Consider the following 12,311-nt stretch of genomic DNA (forward strand, 5'->3'; position numbering starts at 1 on the left):
CCCTGGGAACCGGGGCGATTCGGAGAACCTGGCGAAGAGAGATGGAGAATTTGACAGCTGTCAAAGGAGCTGTCAAAGCTGGAAAATATAAAGAGGACTTTGCTACAAGTTTTTTGCTGGTTAATTTTGTTACAATTTGATATAAATATGGATATAAACTGTCGGGAAAAAGAAACAACAATTTGACTTTTGGACTAGAGGATATAAAGTTATTGCAATCCCCCTAGAGGGGTTTCGGGACATTACAAGTGTCGTATGTGGAAAACTACTCTGGGATGTGCATAGGTCTTATCTCCTGGGAAAGCTGCAGAACTGAAATATTATTTTGTCTACAGAGGTGACCATAATACAATAGAATCTTCTATTGAAGCAAGAAAGGAACTGGACGTAAGTCTTTGTCCCTGAATAACAAACCTCTGTAGAGACACTAAGTTTTGAAACAAGAATGTTTTGACAGCTGAACAAGACAGAAACCTGAGAAAACAAGAAATAAAAGAGTGAATGACTAAATACGACACGGAAAGAACAACGGGAGGAGCAACAAAAGATTAAGGAAAATTAAAGGCCTCTATTAGACTGGATTTATGAAGTTAAATATTATTAAAACAACCAAATCTGAAGAAACCGGCAAGATGGACTGAGAAAAATTTGGCTGTGGACTTAAGATCTCCAGGCCGACAACATATAGACAAATGGACATGGGGAATCAAAACCGGGGAAGGGAGGGGGAATCCTAGAATCCAAAGGCTTTGTAACCAATTTTTTTGAACTTTTCTATATATTTTATCTTATATCCTTTATAACTTTGATCCTATATGTTTTCGTTTTTTCTTTTTTTAGAAAGGGGGAACTCGTGGAAGGAATGAGAGCTGATCTTGGGGGGAAAATTTTGTTTTATTATAAGACGAGGAGTGATGTTAAGATTGTGTAAATTTAAATTGGTTTATGAGTAAAATATATTAGGCTTAAATTTGGGGATGAGAACTTGTGGAACCAACTTAGGGAAAGGGGAATACAGTCGGGAGGGGAAGGAGGAAGTCCCAGAAAGAAGGCTATGAAAAGAAGGGTCTAAACTAGTCTCTCTTTTTCTTTTTCTTCTTTATCTTTTTTATCTTTTCTATTCTGTTATTATTGGAAATTTTAATAAATATGATTATAAAAAAAAAAAAATAAAAAAAAGAGAACTAACAGGGAAGTCTATCTGCCAACAGAGGGAAACAAAACAGCTTGTACAGTGGTACCTCAGGTTAAGTACTTAATTCGTTCTGGAGTTCCGTTCTTAACCTGAACCTGTTCTTAACCTGAAGCACCACTTTAACTAATGGGGCCTCCTGCTGCCGCCGTGCCACCATCGCACAATTTCTGCTCTCATCCTGAAGCAAAGTTCTTAACCTAAAGCACTATTTCTGGGTTAGCGGAGTCTGTAACCTGAAGCGTATGTAACCTGAGGTACCACTGTATTATTATTATTATTATTATTATTATTATTATTATTATTGAGTGGAAACTAATCTTCAGGCAGACGTTTGTTGTGGCAGTAGTAGACTGATATATATATATATAGAGAGAGAGAGAGAGAGATAGTAACATAATTTTATTAAAATTTTATGGTGTGCATGGTATAAAAGTAAAAAATGTAGGTAATAAGAGAGAGTCATAAAACTAGAAGGAAACAATAATTAATAGTGCAAGTCTGACACACTTAACTACTGTCAGTTCTTACCAGATGAACCCTCAAATACTGTGGTTTGGGACTGCACCATGTAGCCGTAGTTTTTGACTAGCAGCGGAAGCCAAAATGAAATGACATATAGACACTGCTTCCCCCCCAGGGTGTACTCAAGGGTACGCAGTACCCACACCTCTTTGTTTTTTTGGGGGGGTTAAAAAGTGTAACACTTACTGTAACAACTTCATTATGAGTACAGGTACCTATTTTTCTAGGGAAAAAAGAGATGACATATGGTCTGGTGAGAAATATGAATATAAAAGACTTCCATGATTGTTGCTTCCTCCACATCTTGCTGGTATTCGGTTTATGTTTAGCAGCATACAATTCCAGGATGAACAATTGCAGTGATTTGCACTCAAGAAATCTCTACTTTCAGAGAGACCTGTGGAAGGAAGTTACAGCAGATAAGAATATAGTTGTGCTTATATTGGCTCTAGAGAATATTAAAAGATCATGGCTTTGCCCATGAAAGAAATGGATAACAACACAAAACTGGTGATCTAGGAGGCAGATAGCCAAGGGAAGACCACCCTGTTAGTTCCTGAGATCATCAGATGAAGGCCTCCTAGTACTGCAGCCTTCAGAAAATAAATCATGCTGAAGGATGGTCTTCATAGTAGTAGCATCTTCCATCTGGAACAGCGTCCTCTTAGAAATAAGTTATGCGCCAATGGAATTACGTTTCCGGCACATCTTGAAAACGTATCTGTTTATTCAGGCATTTCCTGGTCATTAATACCATTCACCCAGATGGCTGGTTGCTGTGATTATTGTGAATTGTTATATTATGGTGGATCATGTATTATTGTTTTAATGCAGTGGTAAGGAATATTTTCCAGCCAGAAAGCTGGATCCTGGGTCCCCCCACCGCCAGCAGACCCCTTTGATAGCTGGCTGGGTCCTTAGATATTTATTATCTGCAGAGATATAATTTCTTCATTAAAGAAGTCATAGGAAAGGATGTTCGGGAACAATATTTTACTCAGGGTTCTTCATACTCTCAATAAAAATCCTATTCCAGGAAAAGTTGAATTCCAAAACCCATATGTGTTATGCAAATTTTCCTAATTTGCCCAGTTCTGCAACTTTTAGAGTTTTGCATTATTTGTTCTTGTTTTGCTAATTACAGATTTTAAAAAAGCGCTATACGGGACAGTGATCCTAATTCTCACTCAACTATTGGAAAACCTGTTTGGCTACTTCTCTGGCTTCTGGGATTCCTCCTTATGTCACACCTTCATATGTAGATTTATAGCCACAAGAATTAGAAACTTGCTTTTCCTGTAAGCTGAAGCTCCTGAGACATAGCCTGTGTTCTGGTAGACTGAGAGCAGGTACACAGCCCTAGTTATAGAAGGCACTGCATTAGGAGGGAGGTTTCTTGTAAATGTACCAGTATAGTGATGTCTTTGTATTGAGTTGTGGTCAAGATAGAGCTACATAAGTGGAAGAAAAGGCGCTGGATTTGGATTTAGAGAATAAACCTAGATGAAAGGCATCTGTTTGGTAGCTATCCAGGAAAACACTATTTTCAATTGACCCTGGCTGTTCAGCGGTGGGGTGAAGGCTTCTTGGCTGACTTTGTGTCTCCTTTGTGTTGTGTATTGTTGGTTGGCTTGCTTGCCATGTTTCTTATTGTATTGAACTTCAAATTAAGTTCAGAATCCTACATTTGAAGAGAAAACTCAATTCTGTGATCCGGAAGTTTGAAGGCACTTTCTTCCCTTACCATGCACAGAAGGTAACTTGCAGATTGAACTCTTTTGTATTTATCAGCCCTCAGGATTCCCTAGTCTTCCCAATCCTGGTGCATTTTCAATTTGAGGATTGGATCACAAGTACCCAGAGTTTCTGTCTGCACATAAATGCATTACTAGAGCATTTAAAATGCTACTGTCAATAATGTGCTAAGGGGAGGAGAAGATATTGCTGCTGCTTTCTTCTTACTCTCTCTGGAAATTAGCATGTGTACAGGATTGTTGAATAGATACTAGCTAGGTTTTAACCAAACTTTCATTTCCTCAGGTATTAGTAGTCTGTCCTTCCTCATTCCAAAGCCTTGGAGTGAATTATAATGTTAAAAACAAGAACCTACACACCACACAAACCAAACAAAATCTCCAGTTCTCAAGGAAAAGAATGCCAGCCCCCCTCTTCTGGACCAAGCTCTGGTTTTGAGAAATCTCCAATAGAAGAGAGTCCCACAACTGTAGGGCAGCCTAGGAGAAGACCTCTCTCTGTGTTGTTGCTGTTCCAACTTGGTTCTTGAATGGTAAAGTCAAGGAAGCAGTTCCTGCTGATCTGTTAACAGTTGTGAGATAATAAAGCAAGCAGGTGGTCTCCAATAAGTGTTGGGCGTAAGGCCTAAAACTTTATGCAGCCCACAGCTCCTTGGGGAGGAAGGGTGGGATATAAATTAAACAAATTCAGCAACAGCAGCAGCTGTGAGCTGGTAGAACAAACCCAGCACCTTGAAATGTGCCTTGAATTTTTTTTGGTGGGGGGACCAGGTTCATAAGCTAATCTGCTTGAACGTTTGCCCTTAAATTCCAATTTTCTGTCCATTTGATTTATGGCTAGGTTTATCAAAACCCTTAATTTACATTGTTTAAATTCCATATTTCCTCATTTGAATGAAAAGTTTTTCACTTCTTCTTAGGAAACAAAGAGGCCCAGTTTCTGTGAGTCTCCAGGTGAAATGAATTCCAGAAGTGAGAGACTTTCCCTAAGTATTTCCTGGACAGCTTTATAGATTGTGATGACTCATAGGAATGTGGAAGAGGATTTATATGCCAAACCCAGGCCATTTAGGCTTGTGTACATCATGGCCACCATTTTGACCTCATACTGGAAAGCAGCAGGGAGACAGTGGAGACCCTAAAGTCCTGTTTCAGGGTGCTCTGTGCAGCTGAACCCCACCAGAAAGTGGGCCGCAGCATTCAAAGAGCAGTCAGTTTCCTGCTTATTAGTTGCCACCTTTGGATGTTGTAACCTCAGTCCATTTTATACACCAGAGCATTGCCAAGCCATCCCAAGGCACTTATTTGGAGTCAGCCTTTCAAAAACCAAGAGCCCTTGTGTTGTTGCTCTGTTTAATGAGGCATACGGTACATGGTTTTGGTAGCATTCTAGCTGGCTCCCATTCTGCAGCCCTGTCTCATTAGGTGGGACAATCAGTTTAAAATGATGGCTTCCACTTGCTTCCATCCCAGGCAACAGTTGACCTGCTGGTGGCCTGTTTTCCATTTTGCAGTTTACATGCCTAACCCCAGTACACAAAAGTTTTTAAAGTCCAGTGTACCTATTTTTAATGGAAACTTATGCACAAAGCTTAAATTGTTTCCATGCCCAGCATGCTCTTTTTAATTTTGTTCCATGTGTGAAAAGAAAGGAAGCCACAAGAAAGAGCAGGGGAAAGTGATGGTTTCAGCTCCTGCGTGAAAAAAACCCCAGGCTTTGTCTACATGACCAAATGATAATCTTGAATTTGAGAACTTGCATTATTAATTTGGGGATGAGCAGAAGCCTTTTAAATCACCAGTTTAAAAGTCTTGCCAAAAAGGTGTACACACACACACACACAATCCCAACCCCTATAGGAAAATTCACATTTACCCCACACTTTCTGTACTACTGCAGAGGAGCAGGGGAATATGCACATAACCCCACAAGAAAATTCACACTCTCTTTGTGCGGGGGTTGCAGCAATGTGTTGGGATTGACTCACCCACAAAAACCGTGCTTGTTCAAGTGGTTTACTCATGTGAGCAGTGCATCGCTTGCATAGCATGCTGCCCTTTTCTTTCCAGGAGCTGGGGAATGGCAAGTTCCTTGTGCCATCTTGTAGAAATGTGCTGCTTCCTTGAGTAGTCCATTTCTAAGGCCAGTTTCTTTGTCCAGCATCTTTGGCCCATCAAATGGACACAGCCGACTCTCACTTGCCCTTGACTTGAAAGTGTGAAGCAACCTCTACTCAACAGGTTTATGTTTAATGGAAGGCAACTCTTAGAATTTCTGTAATTGTGTGTCAGGTTCTATCTAGGGAGCTATTAAAAGGGGTGAAGGAATTGCAATCCCGTATCAGTGTCTAGCATACTTTGGTTGACTTGCATAGAATCATGGAATCATAGAGTTGGAAGAGACCACAAGGGCCATCGAGTCCAACCCCCTGCCAAGCAGGAAACACCATCAGAGCACTCCTGACATATGCTTGTCAAGCCTCTGCTTAAAGACCTCCAAAGAAGGAGACTCCACCACACTCCTTGGCAGCAAATTCCACTGTCAAACAGCTCTTACTGTCAGGAAGTTCATCCTAATGTTTAGGTGGAATCTTCTTTCTTGTAGTTTGGATCCATTGCTCCGTGTCCGCTTCTCTGGAGCAGCAGAAAACAACCTATCACCCTTTAACCTCCTCTTCTCCAGGCTAAACATGCCCAGCTCCCTTAGCCGTTCCTCATAAGGCATCGTTTCCAGGCCTTTGACCATTTTGGTTGCCCTCCTCTGGACACGTTCCAGTTTGTCAGTGTCCTTCTTGAACTGTGGTGCCCAGAACTGGACACAGTACTCCAGGTTGAGGTCTGACCAGAGCAGAATACAGTGGCACTATTACTTCCCTTGATCTAGATGGTATACTCCTATTGATGCAGCCCAGAATTGCATTGGCTTTTTTAGCTGCCGCGTCACACTGTTGGCTCATGTCAAGTTTGTGGTCAACCAAGACTCCTAGATCCTTTTCACATGTACTGCTCTCAAGCCAGGTGTCACCCATCTTGTATTTGTGCCTCTCATTTTTTTTGCCCAAGTGCAATACTTTACATTTCTCCCTGTTAAAATTCATCTTGTTTGTTTTTGCCCAGTTCTCTAATCTGTCAAGGTCGTTTTGAAGTGTGATCCTGTCCTCTGGGGTGTTAGCCACCCCTCCCAGTTTGGTGTCATCTGCAAATTTGATCAGGATGCCCTTGAGTCCATCATCCAAGTCGTTGATAAAGATGTTGAATAAGACCGGGCCCAAGACAGAACCCTGTGGCACCCCACTAGTCACTCTTCTCCAGGATGAAGAGGAACCATTGATGAGCACCCTTTGGGTTCGGTCAGTCAGCCAGTTACAAATCCACTGAGTGGTAGCATAGTCAAGACCGCATTTTACCAGCTTCTTTACAAGAGTATCATGGGGCACCTTGTCAAATGCCTTGCTGAAATCAAGGTAGGCTACATCCACTGCGTTCCCTTCATCTACCAGGCTTGTAATTCTGTCAAAAAAGGAGATCAGGTTAGTCTGACATGACTTATTTTTCAGAAATCCATGCTGACTATTGGTGATCACAGCATTCCTTTCTAGGTGCTCACAGACTGTTTGCTTAATGATCTGCTCCAGAATCTTCCCTGGTATTGATGTCAGACTGACTGGGCAGTAATTATTTGGGTCCTCTCTTTTCCCCTTTTTGAAAATAGGGACAACATTTGCCCTCCTCCAGTCTGTCGGGACTTCGCCTGTTCTCCAGGAATTCTCAAAGATGACTGCCAGTGGTTCTGAGATCACATCTGCCAGTTCTTTTAATACTCTTAGATGCAGTTCATCTGGCCCTGGAGACTTGAATACATCTAAACTAGCCAAATATTCTTGTACTATCTCCTTAGTTATTCTGGGCTGTGTTTCCTTTGCTGAATCATTTGCTCCAAATTCTTCAGGTCGGGCATTGTTTTCTTTATCGGAGAAGACTGAGGCAAAGAAGGCATTGAGGAGTTCAGCCCTTTCTGTGTCCCCTGTTTGCATTTCACCGTCTTCTCCTCTGAGTGACCCCACTGTTTATTTGTTCTTCCTTTTGCTACGAACATACCCATAAAAGTCTTTTTTGTTACTTTTAACCTCTCTAGCAAGCCTGAGTTCATTCTGTGCTTTAGCTTTTCTGACTTTGTGTCTACACGTGCTGGCTATTTGTTTGAATTCCTCTTTGGTGGTTTCCCCCCTTTTCCATTTTTTGTACACATCCTTTTTTAATCTTAACTCAGTTAAAAGTTCTTTAGATAGCCACCCTGGCTTCTTTAGGCACCTTCCATGTTTTCGTCTCATTGGTATTGGTTGTGCTTTTACTATCTCCCTCTTGACAAACTCCCAGCCATCATGAACTCCCTTTCCTTCTAGTATTACTGTCCATGGGATCTCACCCAGCACTTCCCTAAGTTTTATGAAGTCGGCTTTCTTAAAGTCAAGAAATTGAGTCCTAGTATGCTTGGCTGCTCCTTTCCGCTGTATAGTAAACTTCAGAAGAGCATGATCACTCGCGCCTAATGATCCTTCCACTTCTACCCCACTAACCAGGTCATCAACATTGGTTAGGACCAGATCTAAAATGGCTGTTCCTCTTGTTGCTTCTCCCACTTTCTGGACAATGAAGTTGTCTGCAAGGCCAGTGAGGAATCTGTTTGACCTTATGCTCTTGGCTGAGTTTGACATCCAACAAATATCCGGGTAATTGAAGTCCCCCATTACTACTATCTCCCTTCCTTTTGCATGCTTGGCCATCTGTTCCAGGAAGGCATCATCTATGTCCTCCGTTTGGCTTGGGGATCTATAGTAAACTCCCACAATGAGGTCTCTGTTATTCTTCTCTCCCTTAATTGTGACCCAAATGCTCTCACTTTGGCTTTGAGGTTCTAAATCTTGGATCTCTTCACAGGTATACACATCCCTGACATATAACGCCACTCCTCCTCCTTTCTTGTCTGGTCTGTTTCTCTGAAATAGATTGTATCCCCCCATTATTACATTCCAATCGTGGGACTTATCCTACCAGGTTTCAGTGATGCCTATTATGTCATATTTAGTTTGCTGTACCAAGAGCTCAAGCTCATCTTGTTTATTTCCCATGCTTTGCGCATTAGTGTACAGACATTGAAGTCCATTAATCATTCCCCTCTTATTTAAGGATTTTTTCCTCCCACCACTAGGTCTGCTTGCTGTTTGCTCCATTTGGTCTATGACATTTGGATGATCATCTTCATGCAAGGGGCCTTTTCAAAATTCTGAGAAACACTTTTAAGGCCTGAGTGTCCTGCTCAGCATAACATGGAGAGAGACTGAGATTGCCTGGCTGAACTCTCATTATGGTCACTCACTAATTTCAGCAAGGGATGATTTCAGAGAGTTTGGAATATTTCTGCCAACTTTGAATGAGACTCTTATGCTTGAGATTGTTCACTGAATGACACAGTTTTAAATAATGGAAGCAGGAACTTGGCCTGCCATGAATTTGTTATGACTGACTAACAGCGGAAACTCTGGGTTTTCTTTCTTTCTTTCTTTCTTTCTTTCTTTCTCTCTCTCTCTCTCTCTCTCTCTCTCTCTCTCTTTCTCTTAATTACTTCACTTTTTAACAGAGATGGTAAAAGTCAATAAATCATAAATGTACAGTTTTCATGAGGCGCCATGCAGTGCTTTTTTCCTAAAAAAATGTTTAGGGGTACTCTCATTTTCCTACTCATGTTGAAATACTGCCCCTCAATGAGGCCAAACTTAGATTCACAAAATGTTAAGGGGTATGCGTACCCCTGCGTTCCCCGAGGGAAAAAACCTCTGGTGCCATTTATGTTGATAGTACCATACATTAACCATGTAAAAACAGACAAAAGAATTTGGTAGAGTTAATTCAGAAAGCAAATAAAAATCAATGAACATGCATAACCTTCCATACATGTGTTTAATGTGTGCAGGTACATTAACTATAGGTTTACTCTGTCAATGTTGTGATCTCTCCAGGTATGGGGTGTTCAAATAAATTTAAAAAGTGCAGGACTGTAGTTGGAAGTTCACCAAGGAGCTGCTCTGAAAAGAGCTGTCATACAAAACCACCAGTGCAAATTGCATGCGTATGGGAGGTATTGTGGTGTTGTAAGCCAGTCTGAAGGTGGTGGGCCCCAAGGTTAGAAAGAGTACGAGATCATATTCCCAAAACACCACTGGTGGGATTGCGAAGCAGGATGGGCAGTTCACCAAGGAGAGGAACTGAACTTTATTGCCTGAATAGTGCAAATCTAACATTGCCATCAGTTGGCATGTCATGGCTGTGATAAAGCTGATAACAATGTTAACCAGCACAAGCTGGTTAAAATACAGTATTATTGTCTAATCAAAAGCACAGGGAGAAATTGGTGATATTGTTAGCCACCAGTACAGTACCTGGCTTGTGCCAGTGATTCCCAATCTCTGTGCTGCAAGAAATATGATGACAGGGACCTGTGATTCCATAGCACCTGTCAGGGAACTGACATCAGAGGAAAGGGAGGTGGTAGGGCTCCCAGAGGCTGGGAGAGAGTCAACGGCCAAAGCAGGGACCAGCAGGGGGAGCGAGGGGTCTCTGGAGGAGGATCTCAGTAATGCTGAGCGAGACGCAGCAACCAAGGCAGGAACCAGCAGGGGAGAGAAAGGGGTGAGAGACACGTCCAGCGAAAACAGCGGGGAGGTGTCAGAAGTAACCGTAGGGAGACCCATACTTCGCCGTGAGTCCAGGAGACGCGTTTCCATTAAGGAGCTTCTTTGCTGGAAACGCTTCCGCAGACAGCCACTGTCAGACTCTACTAGTGACTAGAGCAGACATGTCTGAGGAGCTCTGTCACACACAGAGGTTTGTGGAGCCGCACAAACTCTGAGGGGGCACAATTTTAAGCACAAGCAGCTAATCATCTCCTCACAGCACCTGTTCACAGAAGAGGCTGCCCACTTGGCATGAGTATCTGCTCTGGTCTTGCTTTATTCAGATAAGTATCCACTATAGTTGGGTGGTTCCAGTTACATTCCGACGTTCAGTCATTCCTAGAGTCAAGGCACAGCAGAATTAGCTACCCTCAGAGGAGGAGGCCAGTTGTGTGAGTTGTACTTCTGAACTTGCCATCTCTTAATCTAGAGTTATGCTCAAGACAGATTGAGGGAGGGACTCTTCAGAAGTTGACTAACTCTAAAAAGTAATCATTTTCTAGTGTAAGTGTGCCTCCAATTTTATTTTTTATTTTTGGCGGGTGTTCCCAAACATTTAAGAAGCACAAACCAGTGCACGAAGCAAGGTTACATGTGTCTACTTGGAAATTTCAAACCTATTATTGGGAGATAATGCAGTCCAAATTTGTTAGAACACTTTTGCTGATCCACCCCAAATCAGTGGTTAGAAAATGCATTACCTCACAGAAGTTAAAACAAGAAATGGTTTTTCCGGAGGTGGTGATTGTTTTACAAGACCAACTTCTGAAAGTTTGGTGTATGACTAATCCTTACTACATTGTGTCTTTGTATATCTTCCTAGTTTAAGAGAAGTGTTCTTTTTTTTGGGGGGGGGGGAATCTTGTAATGTTTGGTAGGACCAAGGCTTTTTTCAGTCCCAGCACCTCTCAGGTGGGCGCTATTTGCATTCTAAGAGAACAAGGGAGGTGTTCAGGGTGAGTTCCAGCAACTCCTGTGGTAGAAAAATAGCACTAGCTAGGACTAGCCAGAAGTTTATTTCTGCCTCTTATTGTTATGGCACAGTTCCATCAAGAGCTCAGAAAGCTCAGCTCCCTGCCCCAAGGAGTTTACAAAGGGGCAGTAATACAGGGGGAGAGGCATAAAATCTGGAAGACAAGGAAGGAGCAGTGTGAGAGGTGCAAACAAACAAAAGGACAGAGAGGTTTTTAAAAATGGTTAATGACTTGTCAGTAATCTTGGTGGTCGCTGTGGAAGAGGCGGAAAAGCTTTCTCAGCACAAGGACAACATTCCCCAGGGGCTTCCGTCGGGGGCTCGCAGGTCAGTGGTGTGCAGGGCCAGAGGCTTGCGTGAGTGCCTGGAGGCGGTTGGAGGATGAATGGTGGCTAACAGATTGAGGTTGAATCCTGACAAGACAGGAAGCGGGCAGGTATGAGGGACTCCCTGGTCCTGAATGGGGTAACTGTGACCCTGAAGGACCAGGTGCGCAGCCTGAGAGTCATTCTGGACTCGCAGCTGTCCATGGAGGTGCAGGTCCATTCTGTGTCCACGGCAGCTGTTTATCAGCTCCATCTGGTACGCAGGCTGAGACCCTACCTGCCCGCAGACTGTCTCGCCAGAGTGGTGCATGCTCTGGTTATCTCTCGCTTGGGACCCAGCGAGCAGAATAATGGCAGCCTCTGTACAGTTGGCTACATTCCAGTCATGCAAAAATCAGGAACTTTCTGCACTCCTCTCCTCATGCACACCCACCTGCCCACACCTCTAGTATATCCGTATTGTGAGGAGCGGGCTGTGGTTGAGACGGGCCGGTTACAAAATCACTTTACCAGGGAAAGTGCGGGTGGGAAATGGCTTCAGAGTGAACCAGAAAGTCCTTTCTCAATTGTCTGGAGAAAGGATTTATTTCCTGGTTAATTTTGAAGACATTTCCTAGTGTGTGTGTTATCAGCTGATTGTTGGTGCTTGCAAAGTGTGGTGCTTAGGGCTTTGTAGGGACCACTGATCAGCAGGGCCCGCAACCCCTTTTTGGCCCCAAACAGCTTCGTGGGCCAAATGGGACCTGGCAGGACTCATTAGGGCTGCTGACTGGAGATTCCTTACTGCTGTGCCTGGCCTGGTTCAGCCAA

The 12,311-nt window shown here is 42.9% G+C and overlaps 1 protein-coding gene across 3 annotated transcripts in view; it reads left to right on the forward strand.

The window, feature by feature from the left end:
* BORCS5 (BLOC-1 related complex subunit 5) overlaps positions 1-12,311 on the forward strand; it is a 41,543-nt gene that overhangs the window by 25,670 nt on the left and 3,562 nt on the right. Inside the window, exon 4 of one of the 3 annotated variants that reach the window (XM_082223353.1) lies at positions 4,392-4,443. The exons of the other annotated variants lie outside the window; for them this stretch is intronic. Within the exon in view, the coding sequence (XP_082079479.1) occupies positions 4,392-4,443 (52 nt within the window). The remainder of the gene's footprint in view (positions 1-4,391; positions 4,444-12,311) is intronic. 3 annotated transcript variants of the gene reach the window in all.

This window comes from Podarcis vaucheri (genome assembly GCF_965113315.1).
Source record: "Podarcis vaucheri genome assembly, chromosome: 5".
Lineage (NCBI taxonomy): Eukaryota > Metazoa > Chordata > Lepidosauria > Squamata > Lacertidae > Podarcis > Podarcis vaucheri.